This window comes from Chinchilla lanigera, unplaced genomic scaffold (assembly GCF_000276665.1).
Source record: "Chinchilla lanigera isolate Chin_1 unplaced genomic scaffold, ChiLan1.0 scaffold00029, whole genome shotgun sequence".
Taxonomy (NCBI): domain Eukaryota; kingdom Metazoa; phylum Chordata; class Mammalia; order Rodentia; family Chinchillidae; genus Chinchilla; species Chinchilla lanigera.
The window spans coordinates 20,215,458-20,231,555 of NW_004955430.1; the positions used below are offsets into that span (position 1 = coordinate 20,215,458).

Sequence of the window (16,098 nt, forward strand, 5' to 3'; positions counted from 1 at the left end):
AAATGCTTAACTACTGTCTCTGCAGAGAAGAGTGAGAGAAGAGATGGGGGAAGGAGAGAGGGAGAAAGCGGCAGTGGGAGAGAAAGAAAAGAAGAAAGAACATCTCTTGTGGTGGTTGCCATTTTCTACGTTGTAAATAACACCCATGATGTCATGTTCTAGTTACTAAGGTCTATCACTAAATGCAGAGTTGGAAAGCCAGCGGACACGGTTGTACCATGAATTTCACAGCAGGCTTTGGTCTACCTTGCATTACAACATATGCAGGGACCTCAACGGCAATGCTACTGCAGTCCCTTAATTTTGCTTTCTGTGTTCTCTCTGCATTGTTAGAGTTGTTAAAGAATATATATTACTTATTCAGTTTTTAAAATTCTTATAGAAATTTCAGAGTGAAATTCGCCTTGTGCTCTATAATTGCCCCGTATAGACTTGCAGTGTTTTGGAAGCAGATTTCTTCCATTCTGGAATCTCAAACTCAATCCATCAAGTGCTTTATTGTACTTCCTCATCATCTCCTAGGCCCTGTAAAGAAATCTGACAGCTCCATTAATAAAACGAATCTTCAGCATTTCAAGGTTGGCAAAGGAGTGATAGATAACTTCTTTGCTAACCTTGGAGGATCTGTGTGTGATTGTATTAAAGGACCTGTCAGGTTTCCTTTCAGATTTAATTTCACAAGAATTCAAGTTCCATGAGGGCAAAGGTCGTGTTTGCCTTCCGCACCAAAGCTTTTCCAGAGACTAACATAATCCTTGGCACTTAGGAGTTATTTATTTAACAAATCATTAAGTGGTCATGTAATAAATGAGTGGATATTCTCTCTCCTGCATTTGGCCTTTTTTGTTTGAAAGCCACTTCGATAGAGAAGATTACAGCAAAAGGATTCTGTGTCTTTTCTGCTGTCAGCATCACCTGTACTACAATTAGCTATTGGCTATCTCTGCTTTTTTATTTCTTTTTGGATTAAGCTGTCTAAAAAAAGAATTATAGAAGAAAAAAAGCACTAATGTTTTGTCTTTTCTCAAAAATCTGGTTCTTTCTCTGCTTTAGCTTTCCTGATACTTTGTGTACACCCTTCATTTTGGGTACTTTCTCTGTATTTCAACACTCTCTTTGAAAATATAAACCTATCAGAGAGCTGCTTGTCTGACTACTTAGTAATATATGTTATAAATCTATTCACGTTATGTTCTTTGGGGCCTTTGTGATAACATTAACAGAATTTCCTCCTTTAAAAATCTCTTGCTACATTGGTCTACTTTTCTTTTTTAATTTCTTGAGCCAAGATGTCAGATATCTATTGTCTTAGTCTGAGAACTGGAGACCTTATGATATCTCAGCATCCTGAGCCTACTTGACATGGTGTCACTAGATACTGGATTATTTTCCTCACTTTTATATTTTGTTTATTTATTTCTGAAAGAGGGCCTTCCTATGTAATCCAGGTCAGCTCTGAACACAGCAAGTAGCTCAGGCTGGCCTCAAACTCGCAATCTCCCTACCTCAGCCTGTGAAGTACTGGGATTGCAGGCATGTGCCATCATGTTTGGCTTACATCTATCTTTGTTCTTCACTTCAGAAGTCCTTGGGTTGTCGTATATGGGGCAGACATTTCACTACCCTACACATTTTAATATCGTAAGTAGAGTTTACCCAATGCTCACTATGTGTCTGAGTCCATATTGCCTATTATAAGCTACTAGGAGTAAACAACATCAAATATCTAATATGGTGTAGTGCATAGGGCATTTACACATTGTGTCTGGTGCCTATGCAAAAGGAAAACAATATGTTTACATGCTTTCACAGGAAAAAGTATCTGAAGTAGACTGATATTTGAGTCATTCCAAATCCTTTTAAAGCAGCGTAGTATTTCTAAACTGCACATGATTGAGCTAATCAGGGTAACAGCTGTGGAGGGGTGGAGAATAAACCATAGGGTGATGCACGGTGACTCTTTAATATTGTTATGGAGCTATGCACTTTCCACCTTAGAAATTAATCATCAGAGCTTTCACAAAATTTGTCATATCTCTAAGCCGCCTGATTTTTTTTTCCCTCTCGGCGAAAGACATGAAGAAAAGAAGAATCAAGAAATTGGAAAGGGAAAGTGGGAATATTTTGTGCTAAGTAGGCAGACAGGAGAGTTCCATTTTTCTGTTACTGTAAATGTTATGGAAAGTAAAAAATTAAACATGAAGAAGGGCCACATGGAATTTAGACATTCAAAATAATTAATAGTTTAGGACAAAGAATCCAACTCAACATGCATACACAGACACACACACACACACCCCAAGAAACTTAGGAGACATGTGGCCTACTTAAGTTTGCATTTATGGTGATGCTTAGACTGAGTAGTGATGGTAACAGTGATGGATAACAGTGTAATTTTAGTGAACATAGCACCTAGTTATATGTAGGTACAGGAGTACCTTGATTCACGAATGGTTTTGTTTACAAATAGTTTGGTTCACCAAAAGAAGCACCTGGCAAAATCTTGTTTTTGTTTGCAAACACTGCATTGAGCTACAGCACAACTGTGGCCATCTTTGCCACACAGACCCAAGCGTGGACATCTTTTCCAAAACTGTAGAAGAAATTAAGGTTCTGAATCGAGGTACCAGTGTGTTTGATTTTCTTTTGATATTTCTCTATATTGTTTGACTAAATGTAAAAAACTTGATGTAATAAACTGTTCTATTTTATGAAAAATACTTTCCTAAGTGAAATTATAATGTTGCTTACAGTAACTTAGCTTGTGAAGCCTTTATTAAGCCACCATTTCTCAGCTAACAACTAAATGTCTAAATTATAAGCATAGTATTTAGGAAGAAATAAATAGCTTCACTCTCTAAAGTCTTGCCTATAAAATAACAGTAAACTTCATTGTAATTAGCTCTTATACTCTGATTAAGAATGTATAAACCTGACAAATAATCTTTATTCTGAAATCTGTGGCCTAAACAGTCCATTGTCTGAGCTTAGGAGACAGAACATTAATTTCCAAGCTATGTGAAAGTGCTCACGGAATCACTGTGTTTCACGTGTAGAAATGGACATACCATTGCCCCTTGCCACAGTCCTGGAATGAAGTGATGAAGAATGAAGTCTGGTAGCTCTACAGACCATATATAAATAATCATTTTAATTGAACACTCTCTGTCGGCAGATGAATGGCCCCTCTGATTTGACAGGTTCCTTTTCATCTCCATTACCTATGATGGCAATGCATAAATCCAACTCTAACCAGCTCATATGTTAATATCTTCAATAAGATCCTTGATAGATCTGCCAACTTAGATGGATGTGATTTCCAACCAGCTTCATATTCCAGTTGTATAACAAACTAGAAAGGCAAGGAAAATCCAATTTGGGCTTTCCGTTTTGCCAGGCATAGTAATGAATTCATTTTCATTTTCTCCCATGAGAGCAGTAAGAAGACTTTTAAGAAGTTGAACTGCTTTAAAACAGTGACCAGACATAAATTTGGGCCATAATTCAATTCAGTGTTATTATTGGAGCACCTACTATGTGCAGACCATTCTCCTAGGTATTTGCTCACAGTACTTGTAGTCAAAGAGGTGAAGGAATGAGTATATATGTGAGAAAAAAACTGGTGAGGCAGAGTATGTTGCCAGAAAGAGAGTAACTCATTTCAGTAGCATCAAGGGTGGGTAAATAGAGGCGATGACTTGAAGTAAGCCTCGGAGACTTTACCATTCAATGCTATGTTTGTTATTACAGTTTCGATTCATACTAAGGACCTACCCAGATGGAGGTAAAAATGACCACCGGAAATTGTCACTCACTAAATGAATGGGCCTGAGTGGTTTTGGTCAGTTTGTCTTTAAACAAATGGAAAACTTAGGAAGCAGAAAAGGTTAACTGTCTGAGTAAAGGACTCTCCAAGGGTCTTCCAAGAGCCTGCTTTGGCTTATGAGATGGTGATTCTGTGGGTGTTCAAGTCACAGGCTGGTCCACCACTGTGGTCCTGGAGCTTGGTTAGAAACTGAGTGAGAGATAATAAGCAATGACCAATTTTAGTGAACACAGCTCTACTGTCAGGTTTATATTTAGAAAGAGCTACATGCTTTGGAAACCTTCTGTTTTGTTTATTTAAAAAATAATATTACTCCTTACCTTGGATTCTAAACATTTTATGCAGTTTTGCTTTTATGCAACATATTGTTGGATTTCTGAGCGTTTTACCTTAGCAGTGTTGATAAACATAAGCCCTGTTTACCTATCCAGTGGCTTGGGATAACTTTGTCTACCTAAATAGAGTAACATTTCTTTTCTTTTTTTTGGTACCGGGAATCAAACTGGGGACCTTGTCCTTGCCAGGCAGGCGCTTGTGCCACTGAGCTATATCCCTGGCCAAAATTCTGATTTTTTGTAATGAATCAGAATGTAGGTCATTTCATCAAGTAGGTCTTAGAAAGGAAAATCAGTTAATCTTTGGTTTTGTTGAATAGTATAAAGTATTCTTTGGACTTTATATAACAAAAAAAAATCTGCTATAGAGTTTTTCTTCCCTTGTATTAATCAATTAAAACACTGTCATATCAACTTTATTAGTAATTAATAGCAAGAGAAACGGCACTAGCCTATTTGTTAATTCTGAATATATTGAAGAGACCAATACAGAATAAGAATACTTCATGAGTCAACAGTGGAACAAAAACTAGAACTTCATGGAAAATTTTCTACTTCAGTGAGAAGACCTGTTTTTTGATTTTCACTTTGTATACCCTAGTAGAACCTTAAATGAACTGAACTTTTCTGTGAACTCTGTGTCAATGCTTATATAATTTTTTGCTTTAAAATTTGTTTCTTGGTTACAAATAATAACCACAAAGTCTTCTTGAGTACTTACTGTCTGTCAGGCCGTGTCCTAAACACTTGGCTTTCATTATCCGATTTCCTTCAGATGACAGCTCCTTTCAAGTAGGGTCATTATCCCAGATTTCCAGTGATGGTATGGAGTAATAAAGCAGGGTGTAGTAAAGCGGGCCAGGCATACAGGATTTTACATGTATCTCAGCCTACTTTGATATGATCTTCACAACAGCCTTGAGATCTGTCTCTGATTTAGACAGGATGAAGCAGAGATTCCAGGAAACCAGGGGATCTATCTCCCCTCTCCCTAGAAACACGTAGCACATCCAGGACAATGCACAGTTTTCCTGACTTTCAGGCTGATATGCTTCTTTTTACCCTTCTTACATAAAAACCATTGAAACCTGATGTTTTCCACATCTACAATTTTATCTATAGAAGAAACCTAGGAATTTGACAACTCACACACTTAGTGTGGCCCCTAGATGTGTCTTTATTTGCTTGCACAGCAGCCAAAAAATTTTGTAGTTTGTCTACCTGTTAGTGTCAGCAAGCCACCCATAAATAATCTAGGTTTTGTTTTGTTTTGCTTTTTGTTTTGGGGAACTTCTCTTGAAAAATAGAGCTGGCATGCTGGGCCCCTATAGCCTCACGGCAAATAACCCCTGGGTTACAGATTCCTGAATTTCTACTTAGAGAAAATGTCAGTGCCACCCATCCCTTCTTCACTGGCTGGGTTACCTTTAGGGCTTTGTGTTCAGATGATTTCTAGATTAAATTAAAGATCTCGACTTCTCAAAACTCAAGGAATTAAGTTTCCAACCTAGAGAAGCAAATGGATTGTGCCGTTTTGCTTCTTCCTCATGGTATCTGGAGGAATGAAAGTCACAGTGACCTGGCTTCTTCCTCACGGGGGTTTTACAGACAGCATTTCCCCGACACAAGTGACATTTCATATTCAGGAAGATGAGCCGAGTCATAATTGGCCCTGTCGCTATTTGGGTTTGATGCTGGCATCTCCTGTGTTTGCCCTGGTTGAGTAATCTGTTTGCATCTGGATAGGCCACACACTGTCAAATATGAACTCTGTTTATATTCGTTTTATGCCTGGGAACTTGGTTCCTCTGGGTCACAGCTTTGGAACGATTGGTAGATTGGAAATTTACTGGTATAGACTTAGCTGAAAAACTCATTTGAGCGCATTTTGGTAGCTGACCTCTGTAACCTCGCTTGAGCTTCTGCTGGATCCTCCAGTGCATACCAGCAGCAGCTTGAGTGTCTTGTCTGAAGGTCGGCAGGACATTTAATCCCATTTTATTCTCATTTTATTATTTATTCCCATTTTCCATTAATCAATGAAAACTTGGGATAAGTACCCATTATGTTTCACAGATACTGGGCAGTAGTGAACAGAATTCCCTCTTATTTTTGGGGTGCCTCTGGGAACACTACCAGCTTTATTCCTGGCATTCTGCAGCTACAAGAAATTGACTGCCCCACATCCTCCTTTTTCTGTGAAAATCAGTATGCAAAAGGCCAAGAGGGACGGGATCAAGCCTGAGATACCTAAAACTCATGGGTCTGTTCTGTAACTTGTCCTATGGGCTGCACACAGAGACTTCCAAGGGCCTCACTCCTCATTATGATAATCTGGTAAAATCCTTGCAGTATTAGGGTCAGTAAACTACATATTAAATAATTACATATTAAATGATTTTTTAAAATTGCAGGCCATGTTCAGAATTTTCGTTCTTAGACTATGGAAATAGGAGGAGATAGTGATGTTAGAAGTCATTTAGGTAAAATTTTCTTATAAACTCTCCTCTCCCTCCTGCCTTCACTGGTTACAGGCAAAGGTGGGAGAGGAGTAAACTCAAAAAATAAAAATTAGAAGACCTACAAGTAATTCATTCATGCCACCCTGATCCAGAACCCTTGTCTGGAACTTATCCCTGGAAGCCTAGGAATGCATAATCCCCAGTACTGGGGATTACTGGTATTACACAGTATCTCATAGTACGGTGAGCATCATATTTATTAGTCAGAAGATAAAATCACCTTGACTTAGTCTTCAGCATTCTGATAGGCATTAACAAGCTTAAAAAAGGAGGATGCATGATGAATTGACTCTGCTTTCGAGGAGTTTTTACTCTAATAGCCAAAGTGGGGAATATATGTAGAAATGTTTATATGGGGACATTAGTTTTTTAAACCACCACCAGCATTGTAACAACACTCAACACAAGAAACACTCTTGTTTTTTCTCTATCAGATACCCAGAGATTGTCAAGGACAAAATAAGTCTTGGAGGTGAAGAGAAAGAATAGCTATAAAACTAAAGAGGAGAGCAGTTAGCTTGCCTTATAAGTAGAGACTGGACAGATTTTAAATTGACCTCAAATAAGGTACTTTTGATATTCAGTACTTTAAACATTTATGAGATCATCAAGGGGCAGTCAGTATTTTAACTTGTTACAAGTCAAACAATCAATGATAGATTCAATGCAAACTTGAGCACAGCTTGGGATAATGTGGAATATTTGTAGCATGACTATTAAAGTGCTAAAGACTTCCTTATGTGTGAGGGAAATTTTTGGCAAGATATCTTTCCATACTGTAGGACAATCATGCATGCAAAGAACCCAGAGAGTGCTTAGCCCAGAGGGATGTGTTTCCTTTTCTCCTTTGGCTGTGATTCTCTTTGAAAATATATGGCTTTGAAGGGGAGCATAAGTAAACATCTCACCGGTAAGAGATACTCCGCATGGGTAGTTCTCATGTGCATGTAAAAATACTTGCCATAAATTTCTCCACTAAATAAATGTGCAAAACCTTTTTGAGCAGGGAAGCTCAAAGAGTACTTGATCTGTAACTCGGTTGCTATTGTCATCGTATCTGTTTTTAACATATCTTCTGTGAATGATTGTCTCATATGCGGATTGATATAATGGGCAAATGAAGCTTTTCTTTGGAGAGGAAGTGGAAGGTAGAGGAGGATCAAGGAAGTGTTTTACAGGTGCCTTCATATTTGGGGCTTAGAGTTAGGTCTCTGGTGGTTGTGCTTCTTCTCTATGCCTTTCTTACTTCTGGCTTTTTCCCTGGGTAGTATGGCAGCTGTTCATAATTCCGTTTCCAATTCGTCTCTGAGTGAACTATGCATTGCTTTGTCTGCTTTGTCATTGTTGTGGCCTCTTCAAGTTCACAAATGATGAGGGGGAAAGCAGTCTGGCTCTGAAAAGGACTGGGCTTTCTATTCAAATTAGAGTTATTTTTAGAAAGCTTCTATCTAATCTGATGTTTCCTCAATCAGCAGGATTCATATAAGCCATATGTTGGTGTCTTTCCTCAAACAAAACCTTAGAAATGTTCTTTTAGAATCCCAGAGCTTGCGATGGCTGCACTCTGCCTGCCGAGTGCTCCTGGAACCATGCAGGACAAGGTGTCTGAAGGGTGCTGAGTGTGTTATGTCTCTGGTTGCCAAAGGAGCACTAGATTCAACCAGGAAGGGCCGAAACTGTATTACAGTGAACTCTGTTAGCAACCCAGTTAAGGATGCAGCACAATCTGTTTAATCAATATCTTATCTGGATTGTCAGTTGTAAAAGGCTTAGCAATAATGCAACAAAATACTCAGTTCTGAGTGTCATTTCACCTTTGTTTGATTCAGAATGTCCTTTAAAATCTTTGGTCCTGGGGGAGCTGCTTAATAAAGAGTCTAAGTCTAGAATGTCTGATAAGCCAGACTCTTTCTCTAGTTGGGAAAAGAAATAGGCAAGCAGAAAGCCTATGAAGTAAGTCCTCTTGGTCCAGGAGGCAGATGAGAGCCCTAAGCAAAGATAAGTGCTTGCAGTCAGTGGTATTAATATTCATCATTGTTTGCCACTGTTAAAATATCCCTTAAGCCTTTCATTTGTAGAGTATAAGGTGAATTAATGTAGGATCTTCTAGTTACCTGTTTGGGGCCTTCACTGTCAGTATCCATTTCTGTGATGTACTTTGATAGGACTTACTAAATTAGATGGCTTGCAGTTTGTAGAAAGGTCTAGAATTCTCAGAAAGGATCTCACAAGGATTGCCCTTGCATTGGCCTACCTAGCTCATAAAGCTCAGTTTGCCTTAGACTGGACTGTCCCTCAGAAATAGGGTAAGAGAGCATAGCTGATTGCATAGTATCTCATGTTATATGATCTACGGGGCTTAGCACATGCCACATGACTCTAGTACCCTAACTCAGTGCTGGCTTCCATTCTGGGCTTCCCAGTCTCCTCCTCCTCCAAAGGGTTGAAAACATCACAATTTCTTTCTCTTAAGAGCTTTCCCATCCTTGACAAGACTATGGGACAAACAGACCTGACCTCTACGGCCTCATGTCTGTCAGTGCTGACTGAATGAATATTGAAGCCTGTAGAATGTTAAACTGGGCATTACAGAAGATTGTAGAATGAGGGGGTGATGCTCTCCTGAGCTTTGAGCATCTTATCAACTTACAGGAGAGGCACCACCAGCACACAGCAAAATACTTGAAAACTCCAGTATCAACTGGGCATACATAGTTATTTGTAAATCAAATTAAGGTAGTCTAGAAATAATACATATTTATGTGTACATACATCTACATACACATAAAATACTTTTGAAGAGAGTGAAGAGAGTTTTAAAAAACAGTAGTTTTCCACTGTCTTAGTTCTAGTACCCCAGAAGTGACCCTGAGATGAGGATTTGAAAACAAATAGTTTATTTGAGAAACAGAGGAAGCACCAATAAGGGAAGAGTGAAAGGAATATCAGAAAAAAGGGAGCCAGCAAGGATATGCTTCTTACCCAGCCTCGATGGACAGCTACAACTTGGAACCATGGGAAAATTCTGGAAAACAGTTTAGAACATTTGGCCCACAATTCTGCTCTGGGAATTAGCAGTTCCTAGTTGAGGGCTTCTCTCAGGACAAGTTAATATCAGATGTTGCTGGACTGCCACGCCTAAAGTTGGTGCCTGGAGAGAACCTTCATGCAAAGAGACGCAATTGCTGGCCTTTGGACATAGTCCTTAGTAAGCCTTCAGGAACTTGGGTGAGGGCCTGAGAATCTCTGCCACATTTATAGGATTAAGGAAAACACTGGTTTAGAAAGACAGGGAGCAGTTAAACTTTGAGGAAACCACTCTCCTTGAAGACTGAGAACAGCAGTAGATGACATTCAGGTCAGAACCAGAAGCTTCCTTCTGTGAGTTCCTCAAAGGAATAGCTTGAGATGGGATAGGGAAGAAGGTCTAGGCTACCAGCAGAAGCAGGCTAAAGACAGGGGACACTATGATGCATGAGGATCCAGGTTGTTGTGTTTCTCTGAGTTAGAATCCCATTTATATACTAGAAATGTCTCAGCTGCAAATCACATTGAGAACAGAGGTGAGTGTAAAAATCACTTTATCTGTGGCATGAAGTACTATAACAGGAGTCACTTCAGAAGAATCAGGTCTGAATGTGATCAGAGATTTCTGTGGTCAACTTATCCTTCGTTTAGCCCAAGTAGGTTGAAGAGGCAGGCAGTTATCCATAAGCCATGGAAATTTGGTCCTATATCTTCTACTGTTTGAAAAAGATAAGACCAACATTTTTGGAGGGATAGAAGTGTGAGTAGTCATGATCAGAATCTCTAAAGTGGATCTGATATAATATAATCTGCTCTTGCATTATATTGTATGTATATGTCTCCTCTAGAGAGCTGGCAGATGGGAAAGTTAAAGCTGTCAAAGGCTGACATGTTGCACAAGGCTCTTGTTCATCTGATACAGGTTAGTTGTTGATGTATTGCTGCAGGTCTATACTTCAGGCTTTGGTGAATGCACCCCTACCCCCACGTGCACAAAGAATTACATATGTCAGTCTTCATTAATGGAAAGTTTTTGTGTTTTACCTGATTTTTTGTTGTCTTGGAATGAGCCCCCAGAGGAGATAGCTCAGGGCTTGATTATTTTTTACTCAAATTGCGTGATCTGATGTACTCTATTTTTCTTTTCTTTTTCCTGTATCTAGGTGCAGGCAGAGAAGATCTGAAACAAAAAAGTCAGAATATGTCAGCAATTTTTATCTGGGGAAAAGTATAGGGCAGCACTGTGACACTCGCTTATACTTGTACATACTCGGTAACATAGCTGTATGTATAGAAAAACAGGACAAAGGTGTATCAGGCTTGGTCCAGTTAAAAGACAAAATGCTACACCAGTTATTTTAACAGAAATAATTTATATAAATAGTTGTTAACCATGCATCAGACAATCTGAGCGATATAAATGGATCCTGTGGCTCACAGAGGTAGTAAACTGCAGGAAGCTTCGATATGTCCCACTAGGATTGGGAGAGGGAAGAGCAAAGGAAAGAAGTATAAATAATAGGTATGCCTGAAATATATGATCCACATGGAACTTCCGGAAAAAGTGAAACTGGGGGAAGGGTGGGGCAGAGTAGTATGGGAGGGGTAAAAATGATCAAATTATGTGCTTACAAGAATCTGCCAGAACGAAATCCATTAATCTGTATAACAAAGGTGCACTAACTTTAAAAAACACATGTGGGAAAAGTTCCACACTTCACAGACCTCTTAGGGTGGGGCCACTGGAAAGCTGGCTGTCCTGGTGTCTTAGAAGAGGTACAGTGAACTTGACAGTGAGAATCTAGAGAAACTGCTAGGTGGGATCAATTGCGGCTGCCCGAGGAAAGCAGTAATACTGGGGTGGCGCTAATAGGCAGCAGATCAGGAGCCAGTATGTTCCTCCCCATCCACAGTCATGCTGGGGCACGTCCTACCAACAGAGCCTGAGGGAGCCGGAAGGCCCGGGAGAGGGGTGACGTGCATAGTCCAGGCCCCAACATCAAAACGCAGGGGGGTTTTGGAGCTTAGGAGCAATTATGTTTAAAAAAAAAAACAAAACAAAACAATGCAACACCAACACTAACACAGAGCATTATATACAGGAGAAAGGAAGGAGGAGGGGGGGAGCAGGGGAAAAATGTGTGCATGTGAGAGCACTAGCGAGAACACAAATACGTACAAGCGCCGAGATAAGGATTTACAAAAGTAACCATAGCAGGAGTCTGTACACAGATAGCATTGAGCTCTGCAGGAATAACTCTAAGAACCCTTGTTTGGCTGGGGGAAAAGGGTGGTATGTTCCTACAATCAGGGCATCAGAGTCAAATCACGCGTATGCCCTACAAGCATACACTAGGTCTGTGAAAGACCATAGGATGAGAAAACTGACTTTTGTCTTTCCGCTCATGCTCCCCCTGTGACATGTGTATGCACAGAGCATAAGGCAGGTGGAAAAGCTTTTCTCAGCCTTTTATATTATGAGTTTCTCTTCCTCACTTCTACTGCATGGAAAGAAGAATTCACATGTGTTTATGTGATATGACTCCACTTTAAATTGTACCAAGCATGTACCGAGCACTTTACCTCTTACGCTGCATTACTTAACGATTGTTTTGAGCCTAGAAATATTTCTATGCCTACTTCACAGAAAAGGGATCAGATGTGCAGGAAGCTTCACTAATGCAATGCAAGCACAGTCAGTGAAAAATAGGACTGAATTTCAAGCTCAAGTGCGTCTTGCTTTAAAGCCTGTGCTCTTATGTGTTATTAGGAACACCACATGCTCCCCACTCCAAATACGCTGCCGTGACCTGGGTCTGAGGTGAATCCTGTCATCCCCACTAGCCGCGCTGGGAGCCTCTGTGAAATGCTCTCTCTGACAAGCCTGCACCATCCAAGATAGTAGCCACTAAACACATGTGATTATTTAAGCTTCAATTAATTAAAAGTAAGTGAAACTCCAATTTCAGTTCCTTGATGAGAGTGGCTTCGTTTTGAGAGAGCTCCACAGCTACAGGGGACTCCTGGCCACCGTATTAGGGAGCACAGGACATTTCCATCACCACAGAAAGTTCTGCAGTCAGTGGCTCCATAGTGAGAGCTTGACTTGACAACCTAGTTTCTGAACCTACCCCAACAGCTTATTAGTTGTGCACCCATGGGAAAGTTATTTAGTGTTTTTGTGCTTTAGTTGCTGCGTTTATAAATAGGGAGAGTGGACGTAGTTCTTCCTGGGATTAGAGGGATAACTGAGGCAGTTTGCAAAGTTTTCAGCGTGGAACCTAGACAGTGATAGTTTGTGTTTGGAGTGCTTTGGGGAGGTAAGGAGTCCTATGTTGACTCATACAATTATTTTCTTTAGCATGTATTTTTATAATACATCCTATATGCTAGATTCTGGTCTAAGCGCTTAACAGATGCGAAATTATCAAAATCCTCATTCTTCTGCTTCAGAACCCTCCTGGCTTCCCCGTAACAGAGGTGGAGAATATTCACATTAGAACTCTGGGACCCTTTCCTCCCTGAGGTGACCTGTGTTTACAAACCACAGTTTGCATATTTAAATGTAAAGTATAAATAAAAGGTCTGGATAAACTGACTTAGGGGTTAAGAAGAGGAAGGGATGAGGGTTCCTAGCCATCAGAGTCATGAGAAACTTCCTTGATAAAGGAGCATTTGAAACGGGCCTGTGGGGCAGGGAAGGAGATTCCGGGCAGCAGGGACAGTGGGAGGAGAGGCTCTGGCAGCATTAGGGTACCATGGGTACCACAGTGAACACCGAGGAGGGAGGGAGCTGTCCAAGTGCAGAGCAGTGTTTTGTCATCGACAGTGTTTGGATTCGCCAGCACGTAGTCATAGTGAAAAAGACACAGGTTCTCAGTTTCATTAGTGCCTTTACTACTCTACCTATGAGACCATCCCACAAGGCTTTGGTACGGTACCGGTAACTGCGTTTGTTTGGATAAGTATCTTTGAATGTTCTTGCTATGTTTTTCTGTGTAGTCCTTCAAGTGCTATGAATCCCAGCCTGGGCTCTTCGCTGTGTGCCATGTACTTACTCCGTGCTCTGAGGAGAAGAGTTTTATGAAGGACCAAGGGGCAATGCTGGGCTTTCCACAAACTGGGGGAAAAGAGAATCCCAGGTGGAGCCAGTGTCCCTCACTTTGCAGGTCTGGGTTTTTAGAGTCAACCAGCAATGCTAGATTGAAACTAAAGGACATGAACCGTGGGACTGAAGGACTCTGCTTAGAGTTTTTGTCGCTTGGTGGGAAGCTGAGAATGGGATCACTTGAACATTAAAGTCACTAATGAGCAGAAATATGTGGTTGATAATCCAGCCTACCCCAGTCCTCTGGCCTCTCCCTAACTACCACCCCAGGGCAAAGGCAAAGGAAGACCTCTTGCTAATTTTCATCTGCATTTTACTCTCTGTTATGTAGTATTTCAGTGACAGGATCCACTCGGGAGAGTTGGGGCAAGGCTGGCTGAGGTGCTCAAGGAGCTGAGCTTTGAGTTCAGGTACCCACATGGCAGTGGAATGGTGCCTCCTGACCTTTCAGACCTTTGGGACCTCGGGAGGTCTTAGGAATCATCTCAAGCCTCCAGTCCAGAATACGACTGCCTAGGGAAATCCCAGGGAAAGGTGGCAGGTAGAGTATCCTTTCTGAGTTTTACTCTCTTGTCCTCCCTCACTCTTTTCTGTATGTCTATGTTGCTCTACGATGTCTTCTCCTTGAGATTCTGTAGATGATGATGCCAGGTTATTTATTTTATGTTCTTGTCAACAGAGATAGTGTGGACTGCAAGGTGATGGGCGTGACCTCCAAGACTCCACATCACTCACTGGCTGTGCAAGGCTTATGCTACCCTTCCAGAGAGGCAGCAAGAAGGAAGCTTGAGGAGGTGAGGATCCATCACTCTTCCCTCTGCCGTCTGACTTCATCATCCTTTAGTTATCACATTGTTTCAGCCCAGCCTGATGGGCTTTCTCCTGTGTGTTTTTTTATAGACCCCATTCCTTGGCCAGAGAGAGGATGGTTCTGGGGAGCTCCTGAAACACACTGAGGAAGGTGCTGCTGTTGCATAAGACAGACACGCCGCTCCTTGAGCCAAGAAGCACCTAGAGTGGAATTCAAGCCCATCATCCTTATGGACTGACGTTCTCACCATGACAGTTCTGAATTGGACTGGTTTTCCTTGGGTCACTTACATAATGCACAATTCTCTGTGACTTTGACTGATTTGCTTTATTTTTTCCTGTCTTTCTTTTCTTGGCCTGGGAATCATAAAAAAGAATTGTTCTATATGGTATGATCTGTGATGAAATGAGCCTTGTTTATGTTCTTAGGGAATTTCTAAATTGAAGTTCCATGTTAATTAGTAAACGTGCCCATATAGTTTGATTTGTATCTCGCCCATTTTTAGATTAAAAATATATTTCCTTTTTTCTCAAAGTGTGGATTTAGGTAATGACCCAAGTCACATTTGCTTAGCTACTGAAAAGATCTCAATGTGGTAGTGGTTGGAATTAAAATATAATCAAACATACATTATACCTGAGGCTCTTACACACCATTTGATATAAATGTTATACTGCAAAGGAACATAAATCTTACAGGTTGAAATGTAATTCCTCTTTGATCATGTAGGGAAAATAGCAAAAAATTATGAATATCAAAAGTGGCTTTAAGTATCACAAATGTGAGCTAACCAACACTGGAACACTGGAAAGTTTCAAAATGTCATCATCTAAGACAAAGCAGGAGTCGAAGAGCAACTGTCCTCATCAGTGGTGTTGCTCTGGTGTCTCTGTGGCTTTTCTTACTTGAGGGAGGTAAAGAACTTGGCACATTTCTGTGACTGGGTGTACAGAAGCTATAGTACTTCTGACTGTTCTGTAACTGTGCCTGCCTATCAATAAAATGTTTTCAGTTGACTCAGCAACAATGTCTTTGTCAATTTCCTCCAAAACTGTGTCCTTAGTGGTTTTGTAAGAAAGTCCAGTACAGACCTACAAGAGGTTCATCTGTGAAAGATCTCATCTGGTTCCAGAGTTATTGCTGTTCTAGAAGTTGCCTTACAGCTACATATTTTCTGTACACAGAACTGGAGTTGTATAGTAGTCACCTTTTCTATTTTTCATATCATAGTCAACTCTAGAAATCTCTAGTGAGGGCCTCATCTCTAATGATGGCCACTATCTGCCGTTCTTCTCTAATTCTGGAGTTCCTGTTGGTTTCTGTGAGAATCTCAGACAACCACTAACTCTATGAAGCTCAAGTTGCTTGTGTACAAAATGAGAATAATGATACTTCTTGTGATTATGTTGATAAGTGCCGTAAGGGTATCGCAAGAATGGTTCTTCACACGTTGTTAACAGGTTAAGATG

General features: G+C 40.5%; 1 protein-coding gene across 1 annotated transcript in view; it reads left to right on the forward strand.

The window, feature by feature from the left end:
* LOC106148840 overlaps window positions 1-15,645 on the forward strand; it is a 169,170-nt gene extending 153,525 nt beyond the window's left edge. The window contains exons 6-7 of the mRNA XM_013515569.1: window positions 14,498-14,612; window positions 14,719-15,645. Coding sequence (XP_013371023.1) covers window positions 14,498-14,503 — 6 coding nt within the window. The 3' untranslated portion in view covers window positions 14,504-14,612; window positions 14,719-15,645. The remainder of the gene's footprint in view (window positions 1-14,497; window positions 14,613-14,718) is intronic.
* Window positions 15,646-16,098: the final 453 nt, after the last annotated feature.